This window comes from Ptychodera flava, unplaced genomic scaffold (assembly GCF_041260155.1).
Source record: "Ptychodera flava strain L36383 unplaced genomic scaffold, AS_Pfla_20210202 Scaffold_32__1_contigs__length_2955704_pilon, whole genome shotgun sequence".
In the NCBI taxonomy this organism is placed as follows: Eukaryota; Metazoa; Hemichordata; class Enteropneusta; family Ptychoderidae; genus Ptychodera; species Ptychodera flava.
The window spans coordinates 2165440-2184262 of NW_027248354.1; the positions used below are offsets into that span (position 1 = coordinate 2165440).

At 36.1% G+C, this 18823-nt stretch overlaps 1 protein-coding gene across 1 annotated transcript; it reads right to left on the minus strand.

Annotated features, from left to right (window-relative positions):
• Window positions 1-1402: 1402 nt before the first annotated feature.
• On the minus strand, window positions 1403-13030 carry LOC139127484 (B-cell receptor CD22-like). Its single transcript, XM_070693407.1, has 13 exons — window positions 12752-13030; window positions 9946-10206; window positions 9126-9389; window positions 8575-8838; window positions 7628-7933; window positions 6476-6742; window positions 6171-6299; window positions 5913-5937; window positions 5509-5603; window positions 5081-5205; window positions 4701-4743; window positions 4196-4236; window positions 1403-3714 (listed from the first exon to the last, which is right to left on the minus strand). Exons 1-13 carry the CDS (start codon window positions 12777-12779, stop codon window positions 3571-3573), a joined length of 1992 nt encoding a protein of 663 aa, XP_070549508.1. The 5' UTR covers window positions 12780-13030; the 3' UTR covers window positions 1403-3570.
• Window positions 13031-18823: the final 5793 nt, after the last annotated feature.

The window sequence follows — 18823 nt, forward strand, 5'->3', positions numbered from 1 at the left end:
AACACTCACGTCGCAAAAGCGTCGTGTTTATCAGGCTGACTGTTGGCACCTGGAAAATGATTTGAAGTGGGCCAGCATATTTGCATAACTACATATAACCTCAACTGCGCCCTGTATCAACAGCTAGCGATAAATCACAATGCAAAGTCTGATCTTCTGCAGACGCGTCGCTCTTCCGCTTAGAAGGGATTATTTTGTTAAAGCTTGTAAGTTGAAAGGTGTGTTTGCTTTAAAACATATTCAGTAGATCAGTCAGGAGTAAGGACAAGGTTCTCATAAATTGGTAAACTAAATAATGCCATGGGCGATGGTTTCAAACTAGAGATATTAACTGATCGTTTGAAATAACGAATGAATTATATCATTGGCCTCTTTTCCTTCTACACTAACACGAAACGACATCAGTGATAATAGTATAAATCATTACCATCGTCATCATCATCATCATCATGATAACCACAAGGATCTTAGTAAAAAAAAATCACCAATAACAACAGAGAGAGAGAAAGACAAAGACAGACAGATAGACAGACCGACAGACAGATAGACAGACAGACAGACAGACAGTCGAGATATTAATTGTTGTTTGTGGATTTTTCAAAATGACATGATGACCATTATGACCATGTATAAAGTTAAAAAAAATAATTCACATCAGATATACACTAAAGTTATTAACACAACCGCCGTTGCAGTGATGCGTTACATAAATAGACGACGCATGAGGTCAATTGTCAACGCTTTGAATGATGGGAGAATGTCATACAGAATTTGTCAAATCTACTGATGTAACAATAACGCCAGTATACATGTGGTGTAATATAGCAGTCCCAAACCGAAAGGAAAGGAAATAATCAGTGTCCAGAATACTCAATTGTTATCGCTAAAATGAAATGTCAGTCGAATGCTGTGACTTGATTTCGTAATAGTATAAAGCATGGTTTAAATTAAAATATATTTACAGTGGGTCCCTAGCAATATACTTCATTCATATCCTCAAACTCTACAGCGAACGACTACTTATCCTAGCAGTGGTCATGAATAATATTAAACGTTGTCTACGTTAAGAGATATTCATTAGTGATCCGACCACGACTACACCTACAAAATTCACTTTAGCTGATACATTCCTATGACATTAAAGTGTATTCTGCTGAAGAATTTTGTTAAAACAGTGATGACAAGACCCGCGTTTTAGCGTTATTCAATAGAGTAGCGATATAAAACCCTCCGACTTGCCTTAATAATATAGCTTGAAACTCTTACAATCTTGTACACAAAATGCCGGTACAGCTTGAGTTAATTTTAATTTCCACCTCTCACTTGGAAGAAATGTTAAATTTACGTAACCTTTTATAGTGTCACGATCTAACAACACAACAGGGCAAATACGAAACTGATTTAGTTGAATCATCACATCAATGATAATATTTTAATAAATAAAACCGAAATCATCTTTGGATGGAGGGAAAATTTCATTAATAAACATTTTCTCTGCGTAAATGGCAATTTTGCTTTAATGAACTCACATTATTCTCTTTATCATAAAAATATAGATCAAAATATATCAGTATATCACACTGACATGTCAAATTACAATCACATATAACATGAATCTAAACAACTTACATCAAATGAAACATCAATCAAAACAACTACCTTTGAATAAAGCAGAAATAAATGAGAATGCTTTCCATCATACAGTTGATATTTACTCTCAGTACGCATGTCACAGTTTGTGCTTCTCTTTGATTTAAAGAGTGTCAAGAACCTTAATGAAGTTTGCATGACTTTATACCTGTGTCTATATTACAAAGACCCGATTGTTTATGTTTTGATTGCCCTGATATGTGTTGTATGCAGTTTAATTTGACGTAAGTTCCTATTATTACTTGCTTGTAAATTAGTAACTAAACAGCAATGTTGATATTGAAAAAAAACCCAAACAGATATTTGGTTTCCACGGCACTACGAGCATCTCTATCAACCTGTAAAAATCAACAGGTTAATTGGAATTGTCACAAACGACGTCCCTCTTCGTATTGGAGTTGAACAAAATTGTTTTTTCTTTAAATAATAATTTACAACTCTGATTTTGAATTTTGGATAATAAAAGGGGAAAGGATACTCAGAATATCGGTAAGCTGCTCTTTACACTGTAATTGGTCCTGATATAATCTTTCTTACAACTGATTTGAAGAGAAATCAGAATTTAGCGTCCTTGTAATGCTGTAAATTCTAGATGCTGCTATTAAAGCTATAATTCTGTCTCACTTTAATCCAACCCATAAATTCGCAAACATTGCTTTAAACTGAGGCAAAGGGGTTAATTATTTACTTACAGTTTGACCCAATCTTTCGAAGTAGCATGGGTATTCGGTAAGTCTTTTGAAATGGAAGTTTTGAATGCGTCATGTGTAACCTAAACAACACACCTTGCGAAAAGGAAAGTGTGACATTTGTCCTTTACAGAGTCATAACAAACCTGGCCCCTCTGACACATGTTATGAACTACCTGGTATTTATTTAAAGAGGAAACTGTTCAGACGGACAAAATGCCTGTTGTCCGAATCGTAGTTGCGCTTTTATATACAGACCTAAAATATTATTTCATCCTTGTTTACGCTAAGATAAAATAGTTGTTTCCTCGCTCAGATTTCTAGATGGTAAATATATATGATATGGCCTATATAATAAACACCTATTACCTGGTCGTTAGGGCTATATCGCCCGTATATTAACCCGAGGGGCCGTGCGTTACCAGGCACACATCGCTGTTCCCCGAGGCAGTAGGCCGAGGCGTATAGCGATGTGTTTCTAGTAACGCACGGCCACGAGGGGTAATAAACGGGCGCTATAGCCCGTATAAAGACCAGGTCATAGGTGTTTTACAACACACCACACGCCCATGTTGTATTATGTAACAGTTTTTTTGTGCTTTGGTATTTTGCACCTCAGAAATCCATTGTAAGTTTACTTGGCGATATTTCCACAGCGGTTCGAGATACAGAAGTACATAGCAGCATCCAGGATTGCACTTAAATCCTTTTTGGTCTTTGAGCTGTTAAAGTTCCTACGCCGTTGGAATGGACAATCTACCTGTTTTAGAGCGAGCCTCGTCGCTCACCCCTGGCGCAAATAATCTTCTAGTCACCGCCATTGTTTGAAAGCTGCAGACGACAGTACGGTCACGTGACAGGGCACTTTTCCAAATTTGGCCAAAACTATTTCCCTAGGGAAATAACGTTTCAAAAAATACCGTCTGACGTCATTTTTTGAGACTAGACGTATCTATTTTATCGTCACGTGACGTATTCTAGCGAATCGCGACACGAAATGAGCATGTGGTGTGTTATAAATGATAATATACGCACCGTCGTGCGACACATATAAGTTGTATCGGTGATCTGAAATCTACTTACTAGGGCTGGTATGTTTATTATTAGTAGAACAAAAGTCAAATATTCAGTACTGAGCTCGAATATATCAAAATTCGGCAAGTTTGTTAACCATCAAAATGATTCTTCGATGGTATTTTTCAAGGTTACAAGTTGGTAATGACAGTCACATTCATTGTGGGGCCGTTCTACTGAAATCCACGGTTGCATAGTCAGTCGTTCCCTCTGGTTGTTTCTTGGGTGCAGTGACTCCTGACCCTGGAGCGTGATCCAAGTCAGCGTAGGTGAGACCCTCGACGTTGTTGTCTTCCTTGTACTGTCACAAAAAAGTCAAAAAGTGCTTACTTAATATTTTTTTCTTTGGCTGCATGCAATGAGTTGACATATTTGCGGGAAAGCAAATCTTGTTCTGTAAACTAGACTTTTGGTCTCACCTTGTCATTTAAAAATCGTGGTCAGCCAAAGGGTTTGCTGTAGCTCTTAGTTTGACCGTAAATGCATACCACTTTGAATATAGAAAAGTAGGCTCATATAAGACCGCCTTTTTTCATACATTTTCATTGAGGAAAAATTCAATATAATAAAAGCTTCACGATTAAACGCTTCACCTTTATCAAACGTATTGGCAACACTCTGCATACTTCAAAGGAGACACAATCAGGTCAAACGCCAAAACTTGCCAGGGTCACTGACGTATCACTTTGATTATTTTGCACAGCACGATGTGATTTCCGAACAGGCGGGTAATGTTACATGCTACGTTACACAGATTTCAAAACAGAAGAACAACAGCTCACCCTTCTTGGAGGCTCTTGTGGTGGATCATATTCCCCTGGCTCTGCGACAAAAACAACACAAAAAATAAATGATGAGTTCACGAGGAGCAGTTTAAAAATAAAACAGAGGGAACCGTATTTATGTCAGATTATCATCTTTTCATGAGAACAAATTCTTGCAGATACCGTGAGCATGGTACACTGTGATCGGTACGGTAAATATGTGGCCCATACACTTTCATAATTCTTGTGTTAGTCTAACGTGATATCTGCGTTACCAAGGCACCGTGTATTGACTGTCTAAAATCGGACATTTCAGTCAATACGCTTTGGTCGTACATGCGTATTTGTCCAAGATACTCTCACCGTTTTACTTTAACAGTGAAGTGGCAAATGATAATGCACCACAAAGATGAACATTTTTCAATGAACATTGCGTACATTGTAAAAATAACAAAGTCTCTATGGCCTCTATTTACTCTACCACTTATTAATATGGATTCATGATAAAATAAAATGTATTCACCTGCATCAAATGGTACATGGTTCTTATTTCCAGAATCAGCACTCTGAGTAACATAAATCAGAATGAAGAAAAAATATAACAGCAAAACAAGAGAAAAACACGTTATGTAATTGTTAAAGATTCGTTACAAAGCAATCCATGAATTTAATGACATTTTAATTATCATCTGTTTAATGACAAACAATTAGGCTTACGGTTATATTTATACACCAGTCTTATGTAAAAATCTAATTACATAAGAACCTTGATTGACATCTTCTTATGTAAAAATCTAATTACATAAGAACCTTGATTGACAGACAGAGAAATGAGCAATGCATACGGAACTTCAAAATTAGCCACTTGGAGGAAACGAAAATCGATAAAGAGCATATCCTGACCTGATGTAGCGATTTCCTGTTAGGCTGCGCATACAGCACTGCAATATCGTCAAGGTCATCGCTCCCTCCTCCTCCTCCGACATTATTCTGATCGCTCTCTGTCTTGAATGTTGACATAGGTGCATCTGAAAATGATAAAATGTACGTCATATTCGAACATTGCCTTAACAAATGAAAAAAAATCAGCGCTAGCTAAATATGTTTTAGAGATCATGAATCGGCTTTTACTATTTGTGTCAAGGTATTGAGACGATCGCAAACCTTTGTGTTTAAGTATGTTAAATATACATCTTATGCAAATAAGTATTATACCATTAACACTTTTTATACGTTGACAGACGCAGAAACATGTTACTTCAGAAGTATTTCTCAAGGACACCTAAAATATTGTCCTCTAAGCTAAAAATTGAATAGTTTACCAAGGTTACCTGTATACATATTCGATTTGCGCTTTTTTCCCGTGTCACCTGTATCGTTATTGGCAACGTCTGGATTTTCGTGAATTTCTAATGGCTGCGGCGTTCTGTTGGCAAATGAAGATAAACATACCGTTAAAGATGCATATCAATGATTCATTAAACTATCAACTGTCTTAAAAAATCATAAGAAGTAATAGTATTTTGCTTAATTTACTTGTCATCAAAACGGTAATTTCATAAATTTTCTGATACATTTATTCTCGAGATTATAATTATAGAAACCACTCCCTATTAGCTAATTTGTACGCGCACTTCATCACACTCAGGTTTTATTCGAAAATATTTATGTTTGTCAAATATCTGTCTGCGAGCAAGTGAGGAAAATTAAGTTATCAGAAATTCCTCCCACTTACTGTTGAAAGTGTAGAGGCGACATCTCTGAAAAGAAAACAGCAGAAAACATTGAAACATAGTTTAATTGCAGACCAAACTAGTTCTTGACTAGAACACATTCATACAAGACCAGACATAGCATTTCAACTGCTACCTTTACAACTAATAAACAATAAAATGAATAGTACAAACAAAAAGTGTTTTTAAAATGTCACTCATCTGATATAATATGGAAGAAATCTCACAAAATGTCATAATATGCTGAGAAAATAACAAACCTGATGCTTCAGTTTTCTTCTTGTCAGGTTTTTTCTGTCGCTTTATCATTACAGCAAGTACAATGATGACAATAAGAAGCAATAGTATCCCTGCAGATATACCGGCTATCAATGGGATGTCTGTGCGTCCTTGAATGGAAGAGAAAAGACCACTTAAATAAATAAATAAATAAATAAATAAATAAATAAATAAATAAATAAATAAATAAATAAATAAATAATCATAGTATAGTGTCATAATAAAAACATTTATGGAATCAATTCATAGGGCAAACACCTGGTGTGCTTAGTAGCAAATTGCTCACCTTGTGATAAAATTACATTGAGCTGTATTTCACGTTGATCTTTTCCAAGATAGTTTTCAGCAATGCAGATATACTTGCCTCCATCGTCTTCGACGACACTGGCGATGGTATAAGTACTACTGTCTTCTTCTACATTTAATTTCTCGCCATCTTTCTTCCATGTTACGTTGGCATCTGGGTAGGCATCGGCTCTACAGATAAGACTCGCAGGGGACCCTATTGTCACGTCCATTGTCTCATTATCCTGTCCTGAAATGCTTGGTTTGTCTGGAAAGATAATGAAGGTGTACGAACATTTCAATAAATAAATACTGGTCGCTGAATTGTCAAACTATCGATAGATTACTCTTAATTCGTTCTTTCAATTCAATCTTTGTGATGTAGTACATTCCATTATCGTCGGCGCTACTTTCTTTCTTATAAAATACTGCAAATGGTAATTACTCTTGTCTTAAAATAATTCATAGTTTTTTATGAAGTTTGATTATTATGGAAAACCCTTTTCATACCCGTTGACATTTTTCAGCCTTGGACATCGATTACCAGTTATATTTGTTGCCTGCATCATATGTGCGTCATGACCTCTTTATCATTAAAAATCAAGACAACAATAGTTTATGTTTTGAGTCTCACTTCAGTTGGCCAGCAGGGTAACTTTGTTAATATTTTCCCACTATTTTTCGGTGTCATTGTCAGTTTACACCATGTTCAGATACACATCAAATAACCCAGTCCGTACGTGTAAAGACAACATTGTTACCCGTTGACCAGTGAAATCAGGTTAAGAAAGCAGTTTAAAATGTAACTGATTAATGGCTACTCTTCACACTTTGTACGCTATCATATGGTGACAATCTAATCATAGGTGTTTCATCATGATCCGGGGAGGACAGCAGGACTTTGTATTGGCATAGAAATAAAACATAGGCGAAGAAGATAAGGTCATGGACAGTTACAGCTGATGGATATTCATATATAGTCTGATCGACAAAGTTGGACGAATACAAAGCGACGACTCTTTAAATTGAAAGTGTTATTTGCATGTCAATGACTTCGTATGGTTGGCAATTTGTTCAGAGTCTTATACCTACTTTGTTTATTGTCGATGTCGCTCCCTATTACCGATTTCAAGAATATTTTTTTAATACTCACAATGAACAATGATTGGTATTTTTGTACTTATTGCACTTTCTACACTTTTGTCTACAAATTTTGAGTTTGCTTCACAATAGTAGCTGCCGTTGTTCCAGCGTTGCATGACCCCGAGGTCAAAGGTGTTATTCGTGACCCCGTCCTGATTTTCAATTCTGTCGACCTGGTTCACAGTTTCATTGACGTGGAGTAGTGCAAGGGAAGTTGGATCAGGTAATCCATCAGTCGCTGTGCATGTAACCGTAACTCGTGTTATGCCTTCTTCGGCTGCTGCTGATGGCCCGACGATGCCAACATTTGGCAAATCTATTGACAGTTGTGAGAAAGAAATTTTCACTGGCAATCGGGTCAAGGAAAAAGAAATCTGGAAAATAAGTACACACACACTCACACACACACATATACACACACACACACACACACACACACACACACACACCACATATATATATATATATATATATATATTATATATATATATGTGTGTGGTGTGTATGTGTGTGTGCACATTGTACAGGGGAAAGTCCCCTGGGGTGGGGAGGAAGGTGTTTTTTGTGCAACGGTTTACCTTATTGATTTTATTGGGACGGCTGTGGTGTTGACTCAATCACTCAAACCGCTGATGCGGACAGCGGATTAGCAAGTTGGTAATGTTTTCGAGCCATTACAGTGGTGTATACACAAGTTGGCGAGAAGATAAGGACTTGTTGGTAATAATAAAGCAGTCAGACGGTGTAGAGTTGAACTCTTTATTTGAAATATCACAGTCAAAATTAATAAAATCAAATAAGGTCAACCGTTTGCACAAAACACCTTCCTCCCCACCCCATGGGACTTCCCCTGTACCCTGTAGTATGTGTGTATAACATAGATGAATGATGAATGGCTGTTACATAGATGAATGACTGTTATATAACTATCATATCAATTAAACTTTATGTACTCACACTCAACGACGACGTAGGTTGTGTCGTATCCAGTGTCAACATCTTCATTGTAGAAGGTTGTCTTAGCTGTGCAATTGTATACACCAGTGTCATTACGATTCACCATCTCAACAGAGTAACTCAAATTCGAAGAGATTGTTAAACCATTATTGGTCCAGCTATGGCTGTCAACGGGTGGATTAGAATCAACTTCACAAGTAAGGGTCATCCCTGCACCCTCTTTGATCTTGATGTTTGATTCTTGTATAACAACTTCGGGTCCGTCTGTAAGAACAGTTTAAGCCTTAAATTTCCATATATGTCATTAGCTGTTGTTTTTAGTCAAGCTGCTTTACGCAATAATTGCACTATCATCCTGAAAATTTGTTCTTCTAACATGTATCACGACATGTCTTCACACACACACACAACACACACACACACACACACACACTCTCCCTCCCTCCCTCCCTCCCTCTCTCCCTCTCTCTCTCTCTCTCTCTCTCTCTCTCTCTCTCTCTCTCTCTCTCTTCCTCCCCTCTCTCTCTCTCTCTCTCTCTCTCTCAACTTACATTGGACATCGAAGTACGTTGTATTACTGCCTGTTCCCTGTTCCCCATTGTGGTACGTGTTATTTCCAATGCATTCGTATTCCCCAGTTCTGTCTCGTGTAACGTTATACAAATTTAGTTTTGCACCTGGCGTCATTTTCCCATCAATTGACAGCCACGTGAACATTGTATTCATCGGGTTTGCGTCTATAGCATCACATGTAAACGTGACACTTTCATATTCTTTGCGTATGAGCAATTGAGTGACATCGATTGTCGGTGGATCTATCGAAAGAAAAGGAGAAAATATTACCAGAATGACTATGCAAGATTTAGCTCTCATTTGAATATAACAACTGTTTAACAGCATGCCATATTGTATTTACTGCTATGGCGTTTTATTATGAACACGTCGCTTCTGTAGAGTTTGTATGTGTCACATGGAACATATTGTGTATTCGTGTTACATTACACTCGTATGTAGGTAGGAGACCGCAACCGAAGTTGCAACAATTTAATTCAGTCATTAAAAACTAAACTACCTTACGCAGAGTTAATGATACATTAAAGTGCCTTCGATCGTGATCTTTTATTTGAGAGGGAAGTACCGTAAGATATTAAGTTATTTATAATGGAGAACGTCAGCGTTGATAAATCTGATTAAAAATTAAAGAGACAAGGAAAACTTGTAGCAAGTAGCCGAGATCAAAGAGTGTGATTTTGAAGCAACATTAGGTAAACAGAAAGATCACGTTTCTCGTCATATTTTCATTGACTAAATCAATTGCTAAACTGACTACACTCTTATTTGTTGAAGTCTTTTAAACTCAAGAATACCTACATTGTACATTAAGGTAGAAAGCCTCGTCTTCCATCGCTATTTCATTATTCCAAAACGTGTTGTTGGCTTCACAAGTATATTCACCACTTTGATGTCGTCGGATATCTCCATATTGCAACGTTTCATTCTGACTGACCTGATTACCATTGTACTTCCATTTTACATCTGGTGTTGGGTTTCCACTGACTTTGCAAACTATGATAAACTCCTTGCCTTCAATAACATATGTAACGTTATCAAACATAATAATCTCCGGTGAATCTGCAAAGACACAGTAATTATTTGATGGTTATAATAATTGAACATTTGCAACATTACAGTAATTCAGATTTTTAATGAGACCAGTAAAAATTATAAATTTAAAGGAAAAACATTTTCCGAGCAGGCACATATCTCATATTACGTAATGTTGCAGTGATGAACAAACTCTCTGTCATCTCAAAACTACAAAAACGCTGTTAGACAGAATGTCAATTTTAGATCAATTAAAAACGAAACGGATATTTATGTGACTCTTATAAATAAGATACCTTAGTAATGATTCATCTGTGTCGCTACTATTAGGGGATGGTATTGAAACGCAATTTTGATATATGTAAGATATTCTGCGACCAAAAACTGCATAATACTACGAACATTAATATCACATTTTTAGAAAATAGTAAATCATTGAGATAAAAGATGTTGTGAGGATTCTTAAAAGGGACAGGTTTTCAGCATGTAAATCATTGATGCCCGAATCTGTGAATATGTGATTTATGTTTAACACAAACTGAAACACACTTTCTGTTTTATTTTAACCCTTTGAACCCTGGGGCATAAATGTCTGATGACGTCATAAAGTACCAGGGGGTCAGGGTGCAAAGGGTTAAAGCTTATGTTTATCAAAGGACACTGCTTTTTGATGACGCTACGGAGAAATTGGCAGTCTTTGGTAATTTGACAGAATAGTAAAAACTAAAAATCTTATTTTCAAAGATTGCTGCAGACAGCTCGTTTATCGAAACAGTTTACTATGTAAGGAAATCCCCTGGTTATCGCTAATGTTAAATTATTTTATACATTCAATTTTTAAGTGACTGGTAGGCCCGGAGACTGGAGACTGTAATGATAGTGTCGACAAATACCAAGAACTACTGCACACAATGAATGAAACTTTTCAGAGATGACAATCTCAAAACATTATTACGACACTTTGAGTGTCATGTCAATTAATTGCTTATTTGCATATTTAATCAACTTTTTTAATTAGTGATATAACTCTGAAATTCCTGCACCAAATTTGATGATACATGCAACAAATATTGATTTGATAGATATCTTATTGTACAGAGGAGCTTTGTGCAGTGTCAAATTAATAAATCACTCATTTACATATATAATGAAATTTTGTAATCAGTCATATAACTCCGAAATAACAGCATCAAATTTTATGAAATCTACTGTAGACACTGATCCGACATATATTTTACTGTTTTGTGAAGCATTTAGTATTGTGAAGTTAATCAAGGCTCATTTGCATATTCAATGCACTTTGTAACTGGCTATATAACTCTGACATTATTGCACTAAATTTAATGAAAACCGCTACAGGTATTTATCTGATAGATATTAAATTATCATGCCAAGCACTGAGCTGTGTCAAGTTGTTTAAAAGTTCATTTGTATATTTAATCTTGATTTGTTCCTACAAGTGGGTACTAATGGGTACACACTAAGCTGTATGACAAAAGGGATGATTTCGATTTTGAAATCATAAATTATCCACACTTGTCAAGTAATATTCCATCTGCACCTGCTTATGGTGTGAACGTGTCTCAACGTCTCAGGTATTGTAGGGCTTGTGATTCCTACACTGATTTTCAACTGAGACACAGCTCATTGGCATCAAAATTATTGAGACAAGGATACACAACAAAAAGACTCGTTAGGACTTTAAAAAAGTTCTACGGTCGATATGACGACATTGTGGCCGAATATGACACCATCGGTCCACTCAAATGATTAACGACAGCATTCCGGTTTGACTTATTACAGTGATCATAAGCCTGTATCTTTTCATACATTTTATACAATTTTGGACCAATCCTGACTGGTGTAGCATGCTAGCAGGGTACGCTTACCCATTCCGGACACCTGATACCACCACTAATTATCAGTGGTTCAGGATGGTCCTACTTAAATTTGTAAATCACAATTATCTCATGGACCTGGTAATATATTACCTTGAATGGAAATGATTATTGGACCAGTTTAATGTCAGATTAATGAAATTTGTAATTGGTAATATTACGCCAAAATTACAGCATTGATGAAACGTGCTACAGATGTTAATCTGATAGATATATAATCGTGGTATGAAGTATTGGGCAGTGCCAAGTTAATGAACAGCTCTATTGCATATTAAACGAAGTTTTATAATAAGTGATTTAATTCCGAGAGTACTGTGATAAAGTTGATTAAACTTGCTTTATATTATGATCTGACAGATATCTTATTGTTCTGTGAAGAGTACTACTATGCAATGAACCTGTTGTAAACCACGTGAGCACATTATTTCACATCCGGTTTTTAATTTTACATTTGATATAAACGGGCAAAGCGGAAAACAAAATCGAATAAAAACTTCACAAAATCAGTACTTGAAATTAAAGATTGCCTGAACGTTTTTCACCAGAGTGTAATTAAACCATATCGTCTATAATTAGTAAGCCTTTGAGTCAATTTATATAAAAGTTTTCTGTTTACAGATTGTACACCTGAGTTGACAATATGTATGGCGTTTGAAGGTTTTCTTGTTACTTACACTGAACATCGACGGATACATTGACCATTCCCGTACCGGTTGAACCATCCCAAAATGTGTTGTTTGCTACACAAGTGTATTCACCATGATGTTCTCGCAACACTTTCGTAAAGTTCAGCCAATTGTCTTCGGTAATGATGTCATGACTTTACCATGAGAAAGTCACTTCTGCTGGATTGGCTTCAATGACGTCACATTCAAATGACACACCGTCACCTTCTACGGTCTTACCACTATCACTGGCACTGCCATGGATTATAAATTTTACCTCTGGATCGTCTTTAATATAAAAAATATCAATACAAAGAATTTTTTATGAAACGATAGATCAAAAGATCAGATAAAACCACTTCATGAAAACCTCATCGTTCAAGATTTTATGAGCGACATACACCACCTAAGGCAAGCAAAATAAATCATCTATCGATAGTGGCATCCTATAAAATTTTCTGTATGAAAATGTTACAATATTTAATGGATGTCCCAAATTTAAACTCTATTTGTCATAAGATTCGTTTTACTCTACTATCGCATGAGATTCTCGGTAAAATTGAAGACTCACATATCATTTATAAATTTTGACAAATAGACTCTCGAGAGAAACTGATATTGTGTAAATATGGGGCGCCGAATGTAAAATAACAAGTTTACATATTTAAAATGTATAAGCGCATACATTTACACAAACACACAAACATCATAGTCTCTACTTGGGTACGTACACACACACATATATTCCTAATTATATATATATATATATATATATATATATATATATATATTATATATATATATATATATATATATAATATATATATAATATACCCACACATCGATTTACTGAGTGTTAAATCGGCTATTATATTATGTTAAGATTTGTGTGGTTTAACGTTTTGTGGTATGGTCTGATTGCATAATTGTTTAGTGACTATTTAAGTGTAGAATATTCATGCCATCCACTGTGCTTTGTGTCGACTTTTTGGAGGATACCGCGACATTGGCACTATAGGCATTATCGGATAATATTATCTAAGTTATCTAAGTTAGAGTCTAATATTAGACGAGTGGGGAAGAGGCAGATGCCCGACATGCTGTTTTATCGGATAATATCCGATAAAATCGATAATATCGTCTAAAATCTAAGTTAGAGTCTAATATTAGACGAGTGGGGAAGAGGCAGATGCCCGACATGCTGTTTTATCGGATAATATCCGATAAAATCGATAATATCGTCTAAAATCTAAGTTAGAGTCTAATATTAGACGAGTGGGGAAGAGGCAGATGCCCGACATTGCTGTTTTATCGGATAATAAAATCGATAATATCGTCTAAAATCTAAGTAGAGTCTAATATTAGACAAGTGGGGAAGAGGCAGATGCCCGACATGCTCATTTATTGGATAATATATTGGCCACTTCACTACCTGTCTAATATTAGACTCTAACTTAGATTTTAGACGATATTATCGATTTTATCCGATAATATCCGATAAAACAGCATGTCGGGCATCAGCCATACCTCACTCGTCTAATATTAGACACTAACATCTAAGTTAGAGTCTAATATTAGACGAGTGGGGAAGAGGCAGATGCCCGACATGCTGTTTTATCGGATAATATCCGATAAAATCGATAATATCGTCTAAAATCTAAGTTAGAGTCTAATATTAGACGAGTTGGGAAGGGGCAGATGCCAGACATGCTCTTTTATTGGATAATATATTGGCCACTTCACTACCTGTCTAATATTAGACTCTAACTTAGATTTTAGACGATATTATCGATTTTATCCGATAATATCCGATAAAACAGCATGTCGGACATCAGCCATACCTCACTCGTCTAATATTAGACACTAACATCTAAGTTAGTGTCTAATATTAGACGACTGGGGAAGAGGCAGATGCCCGACATGCTGTTTTATCGGATAATATCCGATAAAATCGATAATATCGTCTAAAATCTAAGTTAGAGTCTAATATTAGACTAGTGGGGAAGAGGCAGATGCCCGACATGCTGTTTTATCGGATAATATCCGATAAAATCGATAATATCGTCTAAAATCTAAGTTAGAGTCTAATATTAGACAAGTGGGAAGGGGCAGATGCCCGACATGCTGTTTTATCGAATAATATCCGATAAAATCGATAATATCGTCTAAAATCTAAGTTAGAGTCTAATAATAGACGAGTGGGGAAGAGGCAGATGCCCGACATGCTGTTTTATAGGATAATATCCGATAAAATCGATAATATCGTCTAAAATCTAAGTTAGAGTCTAATATTAGACGAGTTGGGAAGAGGCAGATGCCCGACATGCTGTTTTATCGGATAATATCCGATAAAATCGATAATATCGTCTAAAATCTAAGTTAGAGTCTAATATTAGACGAGTTGGAGAGGCAGATGCCCGACATGCTGTTTTATCGGATAATATCCGATAAAATCGATAATATCGTCTAAAATCTAAGTTAGAGTCTAATATTAGAAGCAGATGGGTTGAAAATTCTAAAAACGCTGTTTTATCGGATAAAATCGATAATATTATCCCTATTAGATCACTTTGGTCTCATGTTCCTGGAAACTCTCTAACTTAGAAATTTTAGACGATATTATCTATAATAAAGAAAAGCCTATGTCGCGCCTTTCATGGACTTTTTGGTGTTTGAAATTAGCCATGGCGAAACGAAGCCGGGTCGGTTATGTCCGATACGCTGTGATTCTTTTGACGCTTTCGTTTCGAAACCCGAAGTAGTTCCTCTATCAGTCTCTTGAGTTTATGGGTTTTATTTGGTTCTTGTTTGATTTACTTTGCTCTACTTTGAAAATATATGCTTTAATTTGTTAAAGCTTGGTTGAAGACGCTGTTACCACGTCGTTGCTGTTAGTTTGTTTGTTTAGTCTTGCCTTCTCTAATATGTCTTTTATGTTTTTGTTTCGAATGTATGCGGTTGTTATTTGTTTCGGAAAGATAAGTTTCAGTATTTCATTGGATATTGGGCCGGGTATCTTTCTATGAGCTCCTCATCCACGTAGTTTTACTGGGTGAGTGAATGAGCATATATTTTCTTAAAGGAGATTCTCGCTCCAGGGTCTATGCTTTGGTATTCTTCAGAAAAAGAAAAACGTTTACGTAAGAGAGTTCAGGTTGGGCTACTCACTTGGTCTTTTCCAGTAAACATGAGCTACTGTCAAAGCAGCCAATACACCATAGGTACGATGCTGTGTGTACCTCTGTGTACATATTCCCTTCACTACGTTACCCTCCACCACGATGGAGGGATAACATAGTGGAAGAACACAAATCATCGTACACAGACTTAGGTGGCTGCAAATTTTGCCAGGACCAAAGACTACATGTCAATAAAAGAAAGGTGTCGAAGGCAACTCTGGCGTCTGCACGCACGCTAGTCCGTGTTATGCGGTAGGGCTATACTACGGCTACAGCGTGGTTTAACCATTTGAGTGCTGTAATTTTCTCCCGCCAAAATTTAAGTGTAAAATTTTACCTTTTTTCATGATTTTTTTTGTAATTGTTTGATAATTTTGGACCAAATGGACATCAAATTTCATGGGCTACAGTTTTTTCCCCAAATTTTTTGCAAAAATCTGAGAAAATTTGACTTGGATTATTTTGTAAACGCAACAAAAATAGACTCGCCGCTCAAAGGGTTAATATAACCGAGCCAAAGGAGCCAAGCACTATTCACTCATACTAGCTCTGCATGGCAGGGCTGTGTGTTACCGGCGTTATACAGCCTCCCTGTGGTGGGAGGCGTATAACGACGGTAACACACAGACCTGCCATGCAGAGATAGACTCATACCGGCTGTAAGGCTGATAGCTTACTACTGTGCATCGGTTGATACCGTGACACAAAATTGCTTTAACCTCCTTGGTTTTATTTTACGGTCACATGTAAGCTTGTCGATGGAGTTCTCTTCTTCCTCCATGGTTTAAGTCACTCGCTATGATCAAGCATTATGGAATAGCCTGGTCATTATATGCTCACTGTGTTTCGAATGTCGCTACAAACGGTTATGCTAGGTCTACATATTTTTCCTTGTTTGATGAACATTAGTGTTGTATTTAAATTGAAATTTGTGAAAGCAGCAAATTTGTCTTGCTTTATTCACAGTCGTAACCGTCTTACAAAGTGTAATCTTAATTCACTGCAAACGTGCAGGGTTGTCAAATTGATGTAATAGCCATTCCCTAGATTTGGAACAGATATGAGTGTGTGCGTAAACAAGAAAAGTAACTCATAAATGTTAATAGACGTGGTGGGTATGGCCGATTCCCCCAAACAGACCATACCCACCACGTCTAAATCTGTGTAGGGAAAAGCTGTCATGTTAGAAAGGGTCAGGGAACCAGACTTACATGTATCACGGAGATGTATCATACATGCGTGGTAACCATGGTATGTATGGGGAACCGAATTTAAAATAATAAGTTTAGGCGCACATATTTACATGTACACACATACATTATAGTTTCTACATGGATACGTACACACACAAACACACGTACACATATACACACATACTTAGCACGTACAACATACATACATACACACATACATACACACATACATACATACATACATACACACATACATACACACATACATACATACATACATACATATAGTCATGTTTTTACATGTATATACGTACATATATATATATATATATATATATATATATATATATATATATATATATATATATATATATATATATATATATATATATATATATATTTGTACGTTTTTATTATAGCGTACACTGCACATACGTTGGTATCCTTGAGAATGCACGGGCACATACATATACATTCAGTACAGGACATACATACATTGGTGAAAGGACTGTGTGCAGACAGCTGCAGTTCTGAACAGATCTGCCCAAGATACATATCAACACAGGACACACAACTTGTACACAAACACTTAGGAGTTCTATCAACCACGTACGTTTTTATTTATAACGTACACTGCACATACGTTGGTATCCTTGAGAATGCACGGGCACATACATATACATTCAGTACAGGACATACATACATTGGTGAAAGGACTGTGTGCAGACAGCTGCAGTTCTGAACAGATCTGCCCAAGATACATATCAACACAGGACACACAAACTTGTACACAAACACTTAGGAGTTCTATCAACCACGGATTTTTCCTTTCTCTACGTATTTTCCAGTACGCACTGTCAAAACATTTCTCCCTACCCACTGGACATAATGAATGTCTTGCCCGCCCGCAGTAAATATCGATATTTTCTCCCCACCCGTTGATTACTAGATTAGTTTTGAAATTTGCCCGCCCGCTGAAAAAATTTGCACGAAAACCTTTATGCTCGAACAGCTTAGTTGTTGGCACCTGAATACTGTACGTTGTCAACGTTTGCGACGATACAAGAAAACGCGTTGCCTGCGAGTGTCATTTACAAATGCGTTAAGACAGCGGTAAAGGCTATTTTTGCACCAATTCTTTTCTCAGAGTTAATGTCAAGTTTCAAGTGTTAGAATCAAGATATTTAGTTCACATTTTCAGGATAACTCCCTTAGTTAATACTTTCTCCAAAAAATATAAAAATTGTATATTTGTAGCCATGATTTTGAAATATGACACCAATAATATAAAATTTAATTTTTCATATTTTTTTTACATAATAATAATTGGATAGTATTAATATTACCAAATTAGTTATAAATATGTTGACACTATTAATTGTAAGATTTGTAATAAAATTTGTTTTCATGATTTTACATGGGTTTACATATCAAAAAATTATTAAAATTCTTTCAAATTTCAAAATGTGATTTTTCAAAATACTTCAAATACAGGAAAATTGTGCCGTACAAATCTTATCTGTAACCTTGTTAATAGGCTGTAAAAATTCCATGTCCATATCTCATTTCAAAGTTGGATTAAATTGGTATAAAATTATGTAGGAAAACTGTTATTCTGTCAAAAATGTTGAAAACAAGCCATATTTGCACCCCTCTTTTGAAGTCACAGAGCAGTCTTTTTGGTTAATCTCACTTTTGACACCTCTTTG

What these genes read in the sequence shown, in the direction of transcription:
- LOC139127484 (XM_070693407.1), bottom strand. Translation starts at nt 12,779, where the DNA reads ATGGTCAATGTATCCGTCGATGTTCAGT. An exon ending in TGTATCCGTCGATGTTCAGT is followed by an intron (nt 10,207 to 12,751) that starts GTAAGTAACAAG and finishes GTGTCTTTGCAG; the next exon opens with ATTCACCGGAGATTATTATG. An exon ending in AATACCAATCATTGTTCATT is followed by an intron (nt 6,743 to 7,627) that starts GTGAGTATTAAA and finishes TTATCTTTCCAG; the next exon opens with ACAAACCAAGCATTTCAGGA.